Source organism: Taudactylus pleione, unplaced genomic scaffold (assembly GCF_031769625.1).
Source record: "Taudactylus pleione unplaced genomic scaffold, aTauple2 ptg000201l, whole genome shotgun sequence".
NCBI lineage: Eukaryota > Metazoa > Chordata > Amphibia > Anura > Myobatrachidae > Taudactylus > Taudactylus pleione.
In genome coordinates, this window is record NW_028284603.1 from 63,280,206 (window position 1) to 63,298,056 (window position 17,851).

Genomic DNA, 17,851 nt, shown 5'->3' on the forward strand with positions numbered 1-17,851 from the left:
AAACTTTCCTTTCTTCCGAAGGTGGTATCGGCTTTCCACATTACCCGAATATTGTCCTGTCAGCGTTTTGCCAGGATTCAGTAACTAGTGAAGATTATTCCTTAGTACTGTTAGATGTGGTACGTCCGTTACACATTTACTTGGACCGTACTGCGTCTTTGAGGCATACAAATTCCTTGTTGGTGTTGATTGATGCACCAAAAAGAGGCTCATTTCCTCTTTCCCCTAGCAGAACTTGGAGTCTCTGGCAACCTTGTCAGTGTATATCCAGACATGTGGATAATGGTGTCCACACAGCCTTATGATATAAGAAGGGATTTCCTCTCTAATTGATGTATCTCTGTACAAGAGCTGGGGAGGAAGTGACGCAGACGGCACTATCCAAAAGTGGGCGGAAGTAGCGGCACAGAAAACGGGCGGAAGTGACCACGCAAGAGCCGGGGCGGAAGTGACGCAGACGGTGTGATCCACTAAGTGGGTATTTATGGAGTATAAACTACACACCTCGCCATCCTAATGACGCCCAGCACCTGGGTGAAATGCGTTGATGAGAGTGAGTTGAGGGGACCTTGCTGACATCTGCACCGCGACAGACGCCCCACAAGTTTGCCGGTAAACGACTTCTACTTTATCTACTCACAAGCACCAAAGGGACATAACCAGGTACGGTGAAATCACCTGGCTTTTGCTACCAGCACCATTATCTCAACTTTTAGGTGCTTCTTCGTGAACTTTCACTTACAAGAGAACTGTGATTACCCTGACTATGGGGGGGTTAGAGTAAAAAGCTCAGAGGCGTATCTCTCCCCCAATTATGTTATCTGATAACCAGTAGGGACTGCACTTTATGTTTATATGGTGGCCTTACTTGTTTGTCTATGTCCTATTGTATAGAATACCGGTATTAACAGTACAATTTATTTTTGCTGTCATATCAATTTGTTGTTTTAAATAAAGATACATTTCTTTATAATAGCTATCTGTTATGATTTCTTAATTCATTTGGTCTGTCAGTAAAGCACCAGAGGTAACCCCCCATTCCTACCAAAAAGAGGCTGGCCAGCCTCGAAAGGATCCATCGCTAGATAGGTCACTTCTTCTATTAAGCAGGCATATTTGTCCTCGAATGTGACTGGTCCGGCATCAATTCGGGCCCACTCGACTCGTGTTATCGGGGCTTCTTGGGCTGTACGGCATGGGGCCTCTGCTGAACAGCTGTGCAAAGCAGCTAGCTGGTCATCTGCACACACTTTTACTAAACTTTACAGCTTCTATTCATTTGGCGCAAGGGATGTCAGTGTTGGGTGGAAAATTCTTAGGGCGGTCAGTTTCGACGCTTCTCCCCCCCCCCCTTAATTGGCCTGCTTTGGTATGTCCCAGTAGTAATGGCATCCCCCAGATGGATGAAAAAGGAAACGATTTTTACTCACTGTAAAATCTCTTCCTTGGAGTACATCTGGGGGATGCAGCGATCCCTCCCTTGTTTGATTTCATACTAGATACCTGTGGTCTCTGCTTTCTCAGTTCTTCCATGGGTCTTTCTCCAGCTTTGTTAAACATAAGACTCAGCTTAGGATAGAAGGGGATGGGTTATATAGGGGTGGGAGACAGTTTTCAATTAGCTAGTGTCGACTCCACACCTCACTGTGCATAACCCAGAAGTAATGGCATCCTTCAGATGGGGACTCCAAGGAAGAGATTTTACGGTGAGTAAAAATCTTATTTTTTTTAAAAGGCAAAACCAGGTTGGGTTGCTGCAGGGCCAGCTCTAGGGGTGTACGACCAGTGTGGTCACACAGGGGCACCACCCATAGAGGGCGCACCCCTCCCCAACATCCCAATTTTGTTTGCAGAGTGCACCTTACCTGGCCGGCATAGGGTGCTCAGACCCCTGGAGCCGGCCCTGGGTTGCTGCCTACACCTTACACTACATATACCCCAATAGCTAGTAATAAATGGTACAACTAGAAACACAATATCATTTTGCAACATCTCACCTGAAACATTGTACATTTTAAACTTCTCAATTTCATTGTAAATCTAGTTGGAGCATTATACAGTATGCCATGTAATCTAATCATTAATGGATTAGGAGAGCTCCAACTGGCCCTATTCCCCTTCCCTAGCTTCTTATTTATATTGATAACATTTTATTTCAATTTTGAGTTCATTTACTGCCCAATCTATTACATGCCACCTTCTCTCTCTGGGAACATTAATGCTTGCAGCATCAGCCTAAACTGTATTCCATGTTATTGCTGGAGGCTCCTGACATTGGAAGGTGATTTAGCAGTAGGGGAAATTGCAACAACCCTTACACTCAGCCTCCATCATGTGATCCTTGATAGTCTGCTTCCCATGACAGTCACATCATAGCAGGATGTCCTTTCTGTGCTCTGTCAGGAGAGGGGCACTGTTTGCATACTTGCTGGGTTTCCAGTTTCTTTAATTAACCTTTCAGGAGTCGACCCAGTGGTGCATTCTCTGTAACCCCCTGACCAAAATCTAGGCCCTGCTTTAATGATATTTTACATTTAAGAAAAGGATGTTAACTGCTGTGAGCAGCGGTTAGCAGGCAGACTTCCTAGGATCCTCTAGTCTAGGGGTATTTAACATGCGGCCCTCCAGCTGCAATGGAACTACACATCCCAGCATGCCCTGCAACAGTTTTATTATCAGGGCATGCTAAAACTGTTGCAGTACATGCTGGGATGTGTAGTTCCACAACAGCTGGAGGACCGCATGTTGAATACCCCTTCTCAAGGCCATTGGAAGGGGGTCTGCACTGCTTAATTGATAATCCGAGCCTATCTCCTCTGCCCACTGCCTTTGTGACCTGATCTGACTTCTATAGTGACTGAATATTGTTCTTATATTGTAGATTTTTCTGTAGCGCTTTGATTGATGACAGGAAGTTTCCCGAAGCTAAAGGAAAAAACAAGAAAGAGGCAAAAAAGAATGCTGCACAGCTGGCATTAAAAGTGCTTAAGAAGGAAAATCCCAGCAATCCTGAGGTATATTTCTTTTACCTTACACCTGCAGCATATTCTCTAATTATTCATTTACTGGTGGGACAGTCACAATTGTTATAGGTGCATAAAATTGGTGGCATAGTTGGCTGTCCCTGTGTGTAGTGTTTATGTTTTTATTTTTAGCTGTAAATCCAGAGTAGTTATGCTAAACAAATAACAAATTCTTCCTAACCAAATACCCAACTTTTATTTTAAACAAGTGTATGGAGGTAATTAAGAACACGTACAGGATGTGCACTACGGGATGTAGTTATGTGCGGCCGCCGGGCATAGTCCCGATGCCAGAATGCCAGCTAGGGATTTATGACAGGCGTCGAAATACCGACGCCTGTTATTATCCTGACTGGAATCCATGACGACGCGGGACCAAATGAAGTAAGTCCGGTGGCCCGTCCTCTTAGCCGCGGTGGGGGGGGAGGGTAAGGGGCCAGGTGCCGCTACGGACAGCCGCAGGGGAGGGGGGGGAGGGTTAGGTTTAGGGTTCCCGGGGGGGACTTAGGGTTAGGCACTCCCCTGGGATGGTTAGGGTTAGGCTAGGGGAAGGGGGGGTTAGGGTTAGGCACCCCCAGGGGGAGGTTAGGGTTAGGTACCCCCCCCTGGCAGGGTTAGGTTTAGGGGGAGGGGAGGTTAGGTCTAGGCACCCCTGGGGGGAGGTTAGGGTTAGGAACTAGCAGGGGAGGTTAGGGTTAGGCACCCCTAAAGGAGGGTTAGGGTTAGGGCGAGGAGAGGGGAGGGTTAGCGTTACTTGCAGTACCTCCGCTGTTGGGATTTCCTCCTTTCAGCCTCATTTTGACGGGATTTGAACTGGCAGCTAAACAGCCACCGGCTTTACAAATCCCATTCCGTGCACTACATATGGCCTTGTCATGGTTCTACTGCAGCAGTCTGGGCAGCCCAACATGTATTAAGTGCATGCCTACATCAAATCATTCAGAAGACATCTCCACCTAGGTGTGTGGGCAAGCTGGTAAATCTGTAGAGGTGCACTGTGCAAACATTACCTTACAGTCCAGCCTATGATTCATGAAATAAGACGACCATTCTTCTAAACAATGCTCAGTGTAACCTCATTTATGTTATAGGGTCTGATTCACTACGGATCGTTATTCTGCTTATACGCATGCAATGCAGTTTCTAATATCAGCGATGTGATATGTAAATGTTTGCATTCACATTGTGTTTGCAGCCTGATATAAGGACGCCCACTTCCCCTTACTCACATCAGTATAATTTGACAGCATAGCTAAACAATTGGTAACATCAGACCCATGTGCACATACGGCCGCTCGCATCATACGTCATCTCCGCTATTTATTAGATTAATCGTCAGACCCCACTCAGGAATTGCTTACTTTAGTACACTCTGAGTCCTCAAACGGCGTCTGGTATCGCAGTGGCTAATTTATGCATGCCCATGCAACGTCGTTGAAAGGCATTGGCACGCCTGCATTCGCCCGAGCACCACCCACAAACTGCACTTCCTGTCAATCACTTTGCCATGGGTCTGCGTAGCCTCTGCGATCACAGTCCTGAGCGCAGCGTCTGGTTCGCGCACTGCAATGCATGCGGAGTAAACAACAATCGTCAGATTGCGTGCTTATAAGCAACTGCGTTTCTTGCTGAATCAGGCCCATAGTCATGAGTGAGGGACATGGATACTGACTTCATTAAATATGATGTTTTTTATGTTTGAAGCTTTTTCTCTTTGTTACTACAATGTGCAAAGTGCATCTAGAAATGTGCTTCTTGTGAAGGGACTACGCTGGGGTATAGGTTGGCAGATGGAGTGGGCACCACACAGTTAATTTCTTCAGAAAAGTGCAGCCCAGGCTCCTCCTCCTCTATACCCCACCCCCAGCCCAGGCAGGCCAGTCTAAAGGTGCCTACACACTTGGCGATGTGCTCACGATCCGACATTGTGTCCGATTTCCCCTTGAACTCTCCCCAGCAGCTCCCCGGCAGTCGTGGGCATGATTTGGTGTTAAAAACTGTCCAATGTGAGAAACGATCTATCGTGCCTCCTAACTATTCTAGTGCATTGTGACTGAGATTGCCAGATCTGCCCTACAGCATGGCAAATCTGAAGATGCGATGTACGACCTGCGGGGACGCGCATCGTGATCGTGAATGGACACTCACGATTTGGGCATATTGTACGCGATTTGTCGTCATGATGTGTCGGAATTGGGCAAATCATGTAAAATATCGCTAAGTGTGTAGGCACCTTGCGTTTGGTGCTGCAGGAGCGTACATCTATACAGTGGGGGCTGCTAATGCAGCCTCATTCTTTCTTCATTTTTTTTTTTTACTTTATTGAGCAGGCAGCGCCGGGGATCCTATTGGATGCCTGCGCTGCCGCTCCACCAACCCCCTGGCGCTGGTGGCTGCGGCGCCAGCGAGCGTGTCTGCGACCTCGGCTGGGTCCTATCTGCACACTGTGTACCCCAGCCGCAGCCGGACGCCAGGGGCAGCAGGAAGGTAAGGATCATCAGCGTGGCTGTCACCGCCGTTGTGTAGAGACCACCAGAGGTGCTGACAAGCGGGAGGCCGGGGCGCCCGCAGCCCCACTAGACCACCAGGGCATACAGGCAGCAGGGGGTCTACAGCGTGGTAAGGCAGACTATGAGTATATAGGCGGCCATTGCCCGGAGGGATCTGTGGGCCTGATTCAGAGCCGGACGCTATTTGCGGATGCTCGTTCTGAAAAAGGGGCTGGCTATTTAAATTGAGCGCTCGCTCTTTGCGGTCTGTTGACGGCTCTATGTCTGAGCGAGCGAACGAAACATGCGCTCGCTATTTTGCAAAGATGCCCCTTGGCCGCTCGCATCATACGTCATCTCCGCTATTTATTAGATTAATCGAGTACATCGAAAGGCGTATGAACTGCTCGCTATTCTTGTGGTAGCATTTTCCTACCGCAATCATGCGAGCAGTTCAGGCTAAAAGACAACCAAGTGACGTGGTAGATGACGCTGCTTTGTTAATTATGCACACCCTTAAAACGCCCGTTTTGACCGTTTGGCACGCCTGCGTTCAGATCTCTACTACCCGTTTTCAAGCACCTTCCCCTGTTACCACCCACAAACGCCTCATCCTGTCACTTAAATTAGCAGGCATTCGCTATTTTGCGAGCAACACGATTTCGGACAGCACTGACTGGTTGGCGCATGCGCATTACAACCCATGCGCAGATGTGCGAACATCGCTCGGAGTGAGCGAGCGGCTCTGAATCAGGCCCTGTGTCAGCAGGGGCCATTGGTGTGACCCCTCACGGAGGCTTCCCGCCATAGGGTTTCTCCTCCTCCTCTCTCCTCCCTTGCACAGATGCTGAGCAACCATTTACCATTTAGTCTTTCACTCGGACCGGCCTGTTTTTCGGACTCGACTAGGCTCCTTCCGAAAGTGGTTTCCAGATTCCGCCTCAATCAGGAGATTGTGGTCCTGGCTTTTCAGAGGATCCGGCGGCTGAGGCCTTTTTAGATGTTGTGAGGGCCCTCCGCATCTGTGTAGAACGTACCAGAGATATCTGGAAGTCGGATTCCCTTTTCATTCTCTATGGTTTCCACAAGTGTGGCTGGCTGGTTGCAAAGCAGACCTTAGACAGGTGGCTCCACTTAACCATCCGCCACGCGTACTTGGCAGTGGACCTTCCGGTCCCGGCCGTGGTGACTGCTCATTCCACAAGGTCGGTTGGCGCCTCTTGGGCCGCTCTTTGTGGCACCTCTGCAGAGCAGCTTTGCAAGGCGGCCACGTGGTCTTCTGTTCACACATTTATCTGTTTTTATGCATTTGATACCTTTGCATCTGCGGGGACGGCCTTTGGGCGACGGGTACTCAGTGCAGCTCAGGAGTGTCCCTTCCCTTAGGGAGATTGCTTTGGGATGTCCCCAGCATAGTCCCTGTGTCCCCTATGGACAAGTGAAGAAGAAAAGGAGACTTATGTCTTACCTGTTAAATCCTTTTCTTCAATCTCCATAGGGGACACACGGGGCGTCCACCGTGACGCACCTGACTGGCGGGTTTTTTCCTTGTTTTCTGGTTTCCCTGTCCCTTCAGGTGTTTGTGTCTGTGTGTGTGTGCCAGGCTTCCATCTCCTTCTTCCTGCTCCTGCCTTGGGCTTGCTAACTTGACTGGCCTGCCTGGGCTGGGGGCGGCCTATACCATAGCGTAGTCCCTGTGTCCCCTATGGATTTCGAAGAAAAAGACTTAACAGGTAAGACAGAAGTCTCATTTTCTTAATTCTTACATCCTTCTTTAGTTTGACAGTGAAGAAGAATTTGAAAATATTAACAAATGTGTCCTTATATGCTGCAATTTTTTGTATTCTGTATAAATGACCCAGCATAAAAATTTTTAAAGTAGAGGTATAAAGACATTGTGGAGGGGTACAAGTCCTACTCTCCTACAATGTTATACAGAGACAATTATTTTTTCAACTGCTGAATGGAATAGTATGGAGTATACAGTAGATAAATACACAATGAATTTAATTATCCACAAAATCGTAGCGGTAATCAGCAGAAAGGTAAGTTTGTGATCTGCAGTGGTCTATGGGGCACACTGACTCAGCTTTCTATGCAAAGTCACAAACTGTACGGAGCTCAAGTTTTGCAATAATACACAACAACACAATCATACTGTAACACTTCTAACTTGTAACTTATTGATTTACACAGCTACGGCAGATCCCGGGTCTGGACGATACAGACGTGGAAGAAACTGGAAATACTTCTGAATCTGGAAGGTAATTTATTTTTCACATTTACAATATGTGGTTTAAATGATTCTTTTAAAACATTTTAATTGATGTGAATTTTTTTTCGTCAAATGTTATTTATTTAAATAACACTACACATTGGGGCTGATGCAGATTGGAATGCATGCAGGCTTGGCATGCACGAAACTAAATGCAGATGCACAAGTGCATGCATTGCGGGCACGGAAGTAATCAATGGAACTTCACCCACATGCAGATTTGTACGCATCTTTGCAGCCAGACAGACCCTATCTTTATGCTTAGTTTCATAGCCCTTATCATTGTCCCTACGCAGTAGCAACACTAATGTGTAATTCCGCGTGCACTCGCCTCTGCATAGCATACCATTCCATTGGCACTTCTGCTCTACCTACCTGAGAATGTTCCATTACAACCCAATTACAACTTCTCCTTTGCAAGATGAGATGCGTTTCACTTTGCATCACTCCTAGTTTTGTACACTTATTTCTGGAGCATGCACAGTGCGGAAACATGCAACATATGTTCTGCCTCAGCCACATTGTGTTCTGCCACCTAACATTTTTACCCATTGCCATCAGTTTGTCTTGTTTAAGTTATAGATAGATTATCCAGTATATCATCCAGTACTATGGGTGTATGGAGCTACATATAATAAATGCAACATAACAGCAAATCACCACTCTTAAGGGCCTTTGTATTAATAATTGTGATTATTAACAGACGTTTTCATTTTTAACAAAAATTCCCCTTCTGTGAACAAAAATTTATATATCCTGGGCACTTCGGAGGAGCCTTTCACTCTTTCGAAAGAAACCACCAGAACATCTGGCAACGGCCGCGCTCGTAGTGTCAGTTTCCCATATAATTTTAAACTCACCTGTCCGTGGTCCCTCGTCGGGTGTCAGCGCTACTCAGAACACCGGAAAATGGCCGCTGCGGCCATTTTTCCGGAGATCTGCGAATGCGCAGTAGACTCCAGTTAGTAGACTCTAGTGCCCGGAGTCTACTAATGCTCCGGTGGCTGGCCAGCCGCGTCAGTCGGCTGCTGGCCACCGGGGAGAGAGGAGGGGGCCCCGCATGGGGAGTGCACACAGGCCCCCTCCTTTCTTAAGACGCCCCTGCATGGAAGGGGCTCTGATTATGGACCTTCCCAAGCCTGGAAATGAACTGTTTTACCCATACTCCTATAGAGATAACTCTTTATTAACCAAAGATATCCCCACCTGCAGTGGGGAAAAATTGCGGTGTAGCACTCACTGCTGGTGAATAGATGCTGTACGCATGTGCAAGGCATCTATTCACAGTGAGGTAATAGCGTGGGGGCAGCCCAGCATGTTCGTAAGTGTGATTAAAAGGGGGAGTACCTTAAAGACATGCCCCCTTTTCTCATGGCCATGCCCCTTTTCAAACGCACAAGAGAATGCCGTTCCTATGGTCCAGCACCCTGCCCCGCACCGGACCTACAATGAACACTACTTTGACATTACAATTTCTCATGATGTAACTCATTGTCTCCATTAAAATTTGGTAGGGTATGGTCCTGTAGCAGTGCACCAGTTACGCCATAAACTCTGTTTCCACATCTTAAAAACAAAAAAAGGCAATTGTTTACCTTGTTTCTCTTGATGTTCCTGTCGCCTCATTACATTTTTGTATCTTAGCACATTATAGTGTATATTTACTAAAGTGTGGGTTTTTAGAAGAGGAGATGTTGCCCATAGCAACCAATCAGATTCTACTTGACAGTTATCTAGCACCTTCTAGAAGATAATAGCTAGAATCTGATTGGTTGCTATAGGCAACACCTCCACTTCTAAAAACCTGTACTATAGTAAATATACCCCCATGTTTGTTATTAACATTTATCTGCTGTTCTGTCTCTCTATTTTTTCTTTTCTTTACTTGTTATTTGTTCATTCTTGATTTATTGGATAGTCTCATTGTGCACTGCAATATTATTGTCAATTGTTTTCTTTTATTTGTTTGTGTGCATATATATGTGTTTATTTTCTGAAAACTCAAATAAACTTGACTAAAAAAAACAAAATACATAACAGAATTTTCGCTAACTGCAATAATGACAATTGACTCTGCTCATGCAACATACAGACATTTTTTGAAAACTGGTGCAAAGAAATAATCATTGAGTTGATATTGTTTTAATAACTGCTCTAAAAATAGGACATATCTGATTGGATGTTGTGGGCAGTACCACCTTTCTATTTTTCACCCATTTTTCTTCTTCCTACACTAGGGGGCATAGGGATGACAATAGGGTATAGCCTGGAGAGAAGAGACTGGGCACCAAACATTAATTACATTTACCCATAAGCTCAGGCTCCTCTCCTCTATACCCCTCCTCCAGCCAGAGGCCATCAGTTTTGAGTTTGGTGCCAAGAGCTGGGCACCATTTTCAAGGGGGATATGTTAGATGTCCCCCCATATTTTATGTAATTTTATTTACTTTTATTTGATATAGTGTTTATTACTATAGAGGGGTAGTGTAAGGCGTCCTACGGGATGCCCCCACTGGTGACTCAGCGCCAGTGACTTCGGCCGTGGTCTCCTTTACTCCCGGAGTTGCAAGCCGCTGCCGACGCTCACCGGGGAGAAGGTAAGGCAGCTCCATGCATGCAGGGAGACACGGATTTGTGGCTTTCACCGCCGGAGCAGGTGACCTCCGGTGGTGCTGACAGTGGGGGCTCCCGGTCTGACCGCACTTTCCACTAGACCACCAGGGAATATTACGTGGGCAGGGGGCTGCTTAAAAGCAGCGGTGGCCCATTTCCCTGGGTTATCTCAGCTGGGGGAGACAAGCACTTCCCTGTAGCCCCTCCCTCTGTGGCCAGCAAGCCCCAGGCAGATACTCTCTCCTCCTCTTCTCACTGATCGTCCATTTTACTATAATGTCTACCTCAGCGCCGGAGAGAGAAGCTGGGCTCAAGTCTTTCCTCATAGCCTGCTCCCAGCAGTTAGCTGGTTAAAATGCTCCTCCCTGCTACTTGTGGCTGGTTTGTTGAGCTTCATTAGCCCATATTCTGCATTCAGTGGTCTGTGTGTTTGTATGTAAGTGTACCTTGCCTGTGTCACTGTACCTGCTTTAGTTACTGGTCACCGACTTATTATTGGTGTGTGTGGGATTTTTCTGCGACACTCAAGATGTCCAGAAACAAGCCTACCAGGGAAATAGACTCAATGTCATTTCTCCTAAGGATCTGGAGCACGATGGCCTGTGTGTCAGTTGCTTTGGGCCCTGCAACAGGTGATTTTGCCCACGGGTTCCAACCAAGGAACAGCTTGAGCGTTACGGCTGACTGGAAACTGGAAATTTATGTCAATGCAGGTGCTCAGGCTCATCCAGCCCTCATTTCAGCATGAAAGGCAAAAGCTGTCGGCTGCTGGTTAGACTCTTTGGAGGAAGGACTTACCTCCAGCACACTCAGAGGTGTCCTGGACTCCATGGTTGCACAGAGGCAGTTTCTTATATCTCTGAAACCATAAATTCAGGAAGTTTAACTTCTAAAATTTTGGCTTCTGCAATTGCAGCCAGAAGAGCACTTTGGAAGGTGGACACGGAATCCAAAAAAGGCCCTGGAAACCCTTCCCTTTTTCGGAAACATCCTGTTCAGTCCCGAATTAGACATGATTGGGACTACATGGCAGCATCTAAATCTGCTTTCTTACCATCCGTTGCCACATCGAGTCCTGTCTTTCGTACACAAGGCAAAGCCAGAAGTCAGTCATTTCAACAGAAGCCAGGGTTCAGCCCCTAGAAATTCTAAGCCCAGGGTTAAGCAACCCTGATGGGTTGATGGGGCGGGCCTCTTCCCTAGGTACCTCAGAGTGGGAGGCCGGCTTCTTCGTTTTTCAACAGTGTGGAAGCAGAACACAACAGACGCTTAGGTCAAAGGTGTCATATCTCAAGGCTACGCTCTCATCTTTGACAGTGTCTGCTTTCCAAGTTTTTTTCCACTGGCTTTCCTATACAGCCAGAAAAGCCGCAAGCTTTCGAGGTGTCTTTTTGCTCTCTCTTGGCCTCAGTGGTCGTTATTCCTGTTCCCCCGTCCCAGTCAAGGTTAGGCTTTACGCCAATTTATTTCTGGTTCAGAAGCTGGACAGCTAAGCCCGGCTAGCTCAGTTGGTAGAGCATGAGGCTCTTGCTCTCAGGGTCATGGGTTAGAGCACCACTTTGGGCAGTAGTTTACCTTTCGACCTATTCTCAATTGTAAACAAATTTCTTCCCGCATGGAGTCCCTTCGGTCTATCATTCTAGCATTGAACCGGGGGACTTTATGGCATCATTAGATATACAGAATGCTTATTTGCAAATGTCTATTCGAGCCAATTACCAGCTTTTTCTCAGGTTTACTATCCAAACCAACCACTAACTGTCCATGGACCCTCGTGTGTTCACAAAGGTCATGGCAGCATCTGCACTGCAAGGGCATCAGAATTTTACCGTACCTGGACGACTTGCTTCTCTTAGCACAATCTCCAGCAGTTCTCAGAGATCACATCCATCTGACGGTAGAGCTTCTTCAGTCACGCAGCGTGGATTTCTTCCAATTGATTATCCATCCATCTCCATCAGGAGATGCTCCACCTGGGAGCCTTGTTGGATTCCAGAGCTCAGAGAGTCTCCTCCCTCTGGACAAGATTACAAGCCAGAATTTGCACCTTTCTCAGTCAGCGTTGAATGTCCATACACTCATGCATGCAGATTCTGGGGTCATTGGTTTCAACATCTGACATGGTGGAGTACGGTCAGTTTCACCCCTGGCCTCCAGGGAATCACTCGGAAGCATTGGATCGAGTCATGCCAGAACCTCAAGGCTCAGGCTCTAATTCTTCCCTGAAGGTACGTCTCTCCCTACTATGGTGGCATCAGCGATCACATCTGGACAAGAGACGTCCCTTTTGTATCCAAGACTGGGTTCTTATCACCACCGATGCAAGCCTTTGGGGTGTGGGGGGCAGCTAACCTTTCAGGGCCGTTGGACACATCAGAAGAGCCAGCTTTCCATCTACATCCTGGAACTTCATACCGTGTACAGGGCTCTGTATTAGCCACAGCACCTTGTTCAGGGGCGTCTGGTGAAGATACAGTCGGACAACACAACCACGGTGGCCTACATAAATCACCAGGGCAACACTTGCAATCCTGGAGCCATGCAAGAAGTCAGCAGAATTCTTCGCTGGGCGGAATGTCAACTTCCAGCACTGTCCCCAGTCTTAATTGCGGGCGTTCAGGATTAAGAATCGGACTTCTAAAGTCATCAGGATGTCCATGCAGGTGAGTGGACGCTACATCCCAACGTCTAGCCACCACCATCAGCTTCCGAGGTATTGCTCTCGCAGCAGGGATCCAGAAACTCTCCTGGTGGATGCACTAGCGGTTCCTTAGACCTTCTCTCTGGTTTATGTCTTCCCTCTGATCTCGATGATTCCTCGGGTCCTCTGCAGGTTCAAGCTGGTGGGAGGCACTCTGAACCTGGTGGCTCCGGATTGGCCTTTGCAAATGTGCTATGCAGCGTCTTCCACTGTGGCCAGATCTTCTGTCTCAGGGCCCCTGCTTCCATCCGGATCTGGCCCGTCTCGCTTTGACGGGGTGTCTCTTGAGACATCCATCTTAAGAGCAAAAGGATTCTCCAGGAGGGTCGTTCGGACCATGCTGCAGGCTAGGAAGCCTTCTTCAGCACTTATTTCTCACCGGGTGTGGCGTACCTATATTTCTTGTTGTTCAACCAGGGGTTTTACTCCCGGTCTTCCGCATTTCCTGGATCCTTTGCTTTCTGCAGTCGGGTCTGGATTGGAGCCTCCGGCCTCATCCTTGAAGGTCCTGGTCTCTGCCTTGTCTTCCTTTTTCAAAGGCAGATGGCTCTGTTTCCGGAAGTGCAAACCTTTTTTAGGGGCTTCTCCATATTCAACCTCCGTTCCTTTCACCTGTGGCTCACTGGGATCTTTTTTCGTTCTCTGAGCTCTCCAGTCGGCTCCATTTGAATCATTTCAGACGATAAACTTGCGTTGGCTCACGTGGAAAACTGTTGTTTCTACTAGCCATCGCGTCAGCCCGCAGGGTGTCGGATTTGAGCGTCCTCTCATGACGCTCCCCATTTCTTGTGTTCCCTTCCAAAAGGGCTGCTCTAGCTTGGGCTACCTTCCCAAGGTAGTATCCCGCTTCCATTTTCTTCAGGAAATAGTAGTTCCTGCATTCCAGACTACGGATTCATCTCAGCCGGAGGCTTCGTTTGCTGCGATGAGGGCTTTTCGCCTTAATGTCAAGAGGACCAGGGAGATTCGGAAGTCGGACTCTATTTATTTTATATAATGTCCATAAGCGGTGGCCGGCCACTAAGCAGACCTTGGCCCTCTGGCTTCACTTTACCATTCGCCAGGTTTACTCCTTGGCGAACTTTCCTACCTCTGCCGTGGTGACGGCCCATTCCACCCGGTCAATAGGGACTTTGTGTGCAGCCTGCTGTGGGGCTTCTGCGGGACAGTTTTGTAAGGCTGTCACATGGTCATCTGCTCATACTTTTGCCAGGTTTTATGCTTTTGATACTGTTCTGTGTCACAGGGCACAGGGCGCCCACCCTGACACACCTGTCTGCCGGGGGATGTTTCCTTGGTGACCAGTCCAGCTGTACTTTCCATGGCGTGGATGGTTCTGTATGTAAGCCGGCCTTCCTTCTCCTCTGCCTTGATCCTGCAATGGGCTTGCAAACTAAACTGATGGCCTCTTGCAGGGTATAGAGGAGAGGAGCCTGGGCTTGTGGGTAAATTTCATCAACCGTTTGGTGCCCCGCCTCTCCTCTCCAAGCTATACCCTATTGTCATCCCTGTGCCCCCTATGGAGTCGAAGAAAGAGACCTAACAGGTCTCTTATTTTTTTTTTAAGAAAGGATCACTGCATAAATGATATAGTAGCAGTCTTGCAGACCAGTAAACTCTGGACTTCTTGCAGAAAATTGAATACTAACACATGTTAATGTCTTGTAGCACTAGTAGCCGTTCTTCATTCAAGCCAGAAAGTGGATATCCACAGTTGGAATCTAATGATTCACAGGTATTGTTAACCTTGTATGCAATAGGACTTCTGTCTGCATTTGTATAAATAGGGGCTCATTGAGTGTTGCACACAAGTTGGTCACAAGTGTAAGCATTGTGTGCACAGAAATAGTTACAACTTTTCGCCAATATGCAGAGCTGCATGCATCTACTGTATGTGGCCACACTGCCACCATCCATTCTCTTGTTAAAGTACAGTAGCCATCATCACTATCGGGGTACATCTTTATAAGCACTATACTTGATTCAAGACATCAATCTGAAATCAGATTGATCTCTGTGTTCAATTAATTCAGCTTAGCACCCAATTCTGCCTACACAACTATCACACACCCTCAGAAGACTTGCCCTCTGTGTGACCACCCAAATACCAACCATTCAGCCTTAAGTGTTGAATGCTCAGAATGCGGAATGCTAATGCGACTACACCTATCAGCCATAACTTTAAAACCACTGGCAGATGAAGTGGCATAACATTGATTATCTGGTTACAGTGTCACCTGTCAAGGGGCGGGATATATAAGACAACAAGTGACTAGTTAGTTCAAGGATCTGAGTGACTTTGACAAGTGCCAAATTGTGATGGCTAGATCGACTGGATCAGAGCATCTCCAAAACAGCAGGTCTTGTGGGGTGTTATGCAGTGGTTAGAACCAAAAAGTAGAAAAGAAGGACAACAGTGAACCTGCAACAGGGTCATGGGCACCCAAAGCTAGCCCGTCTGGTCCTATCCCATAAAAGAAATACTGTAGCAGAAACTGCTGAATAGGTTAATGTTGGCTATAATAGAAATGTGTCTGAACATACAGTGCTGCGTGGCTGTAGGCCAGTCAGACTGCCCATGCTGACCCCTGTCTACTGTCAAAAGCACCTACAAATGGCACAAGAGTGTCAGAAATTAACCATGGAGCAATGGAAGAAGGTAGCCTAGTCTGTTGAATAATGTGGAAATGTGGATGGCCGGGTGCATGTATCACATTTACCAGGGGAAAAGATGGCAATATACATATATGAGACCGGGTCGGGTATAAAAAGCCGCCGGTTCAAATCCTGACACTGGAAATCCCGCCGCTGGCTGGTAACTATAGTTAAGCCTCCCCTCTACCCCCCCCCAAACCCTAACCCTCCTTTTGGGGTGTCTACTCACTAGGCATCCTGGTCACGATGCGATATCGTGTTCGATTTCTCCCCCGACAGCTCCCCGACAGTCGTGGGAACGATTTTGTGTTAGAAACTATCCAAATTGACCTACGATCTATCGTGCATCCTGACTATTCCAGTGCATCCTGACTGAGATTTTCAGATCTTGCCTGTAGCATGCAAGATCTGAAGATGTGATGTACGCGCATCGGCATCGTGAGTGGACACTCACAATTAGGACATATTTTACATGATCTGTCTTTCCGATGCGTTGGAATCGGGCAGTGTGTAGGCACCTTAAGACTCCGGGGGTGGTACCTAACCCTAAGTCCCCCCTATGGTGCCTAACACCCCCTCCCCGCACCCTAAACCTAATCCTCTTGGGGGCGATGCCTAACCCTAACCTCCCACCGGTGGTGCCTAAGCCTAACCCCCCCTTGCCTAACCTTAATCCCCTCCGGGGGTGGCTAAACCTAACCATCCCCCCCTCCCCCCGCACGGCTAACAGCTCCCGACGCCCGGCTTAACTACGTTCGGTATGCCAGGTGTCGGGATTTCGCCGTGGGGCTAATGATAGGCGTCGGTATTTAGATGCCTATGTTTTGTCCTATGCTTGGCTTTCAGTGTCGGGATTCTGGCGGTCGGCATTCCGGCCGCTGGCATCCTGACTACATCCCTATGAGACAGGGTGCTGCTGTTTGTATATATACAAACCGGGCCCTGGACATATTTAAGTTTGTTTCACTGTATTGTACTTTTGGTTGCATCCTGACGAAGGGGTTTCGTACCCCAAAACTTTGAACAAATAAACCACATATTGTTTCACTGGTTACAAGCCTCTGAGTGCCACCTTGATTCTGCATTGTGTGTATAAATATATCTAATAGTGAAAGTGGAGGCGCACAAGTGAAAGTGCAACTAGAACTTAATTTCTACGCCCAAAATTAATATTTGACACTCCTCAATAAATGAGTGGCTGCTAGTAACTCAATAAAAGAATGTGCTGGTGATCACATAAAAAGTAAAACGCTAATAGTGAAAAGTATAAGCGCCTAAATATGTCTGGAAATCAGAACATTTGTGAAGTGTATACATATAAATATACCCGTCTTGATAATAAATGACAACTTATCTGGTAGTTGTATTTTCTGTCAAATGACCCTTATTGGTTTCATAAAACAGAAGAGAGAAAAGTGCAACATAGTGTGTACCATTTTTCAACACTGTATACGTAATAAGAATTTATCATATACCCTTTTTAGGAGCATATTTGCTCCATATGAAATTCACAATCACAAGTGATTTAGGGTAAAAAATAGACCGTTTTAATCTAGCAGTGACATAAATGGCTAAAAAACACACGTACAAGATTTCAATAAAAAAAGGCTCATCTGTCCATCAATAGGGATACAGGGTCAACGCGTTTCGTCCTTCAATAATCAGACTTCATCAAGGGGATAATAATTGTAATCCAGGAAGCTATACTTTTACCTACATAGCTATTTAAATATAGCTCCTTTGATTACAATTATTATCCTCACTGTTAGATTAAAATTGTCTATTTTGTACCCTAAATCCCCCGTATTCAGCGCAACCAGCACTGGGCTCTGAGCCGGTCCTGGTTCTGGAGATACAGGGGGAAAACATGCGTAGGGTCCCCCTGTATTTACCAGAAGCAGCATCGGACTCTTTCTAGGGAAGGGGGGGTAATGCCACAGCCATGGGAGCCTTTTCACCGGCCCCCCAACCTGAAGCATCACCCCTGACCACTAGTCAGCCCAGGCCAGGAATCCCTGGGGAGATGGCCCACCCCCCCCATTAAAGGCTGATAGCCCGAGGCTATCCCTGGCACCCCTTTAAAGTGTGGTGCAAG

General features: G+C 47.2%; 1 protein-coding gene across 1 annotated transcript in view; it reads left to right on the forward strand.

Annotated features, from left to right (window-relative positions):
* The window catches only part of EIF2AK2 (eukaryotic translation initiation factor 2 alpha kinase 2), a 131,476-nt gene that overhangs the window by 33,771 nt on the left and 79,854 nt on the right, over positions 1 to 17,851 (forward strand). Inside the window, exons 7-9 of the mRNA XM_088477658.1 lie at positions 2,882 to 3,014; positions 7,709 to 7,776; positions 14,770 to 14,836. Of these exons, the coding sequence (XP_088333784.1) occupies positions 2,882 to 3,014; positions 7,709 to 7,776; positions 14,770 to 14,836 (268 nt within the window). The remainder of the gene's footprint in view (positions 1 to 2,881; positions 3,015 to 7,708; positions 7,777 to 14,769; positions 14,837 to 17,851) is intronic.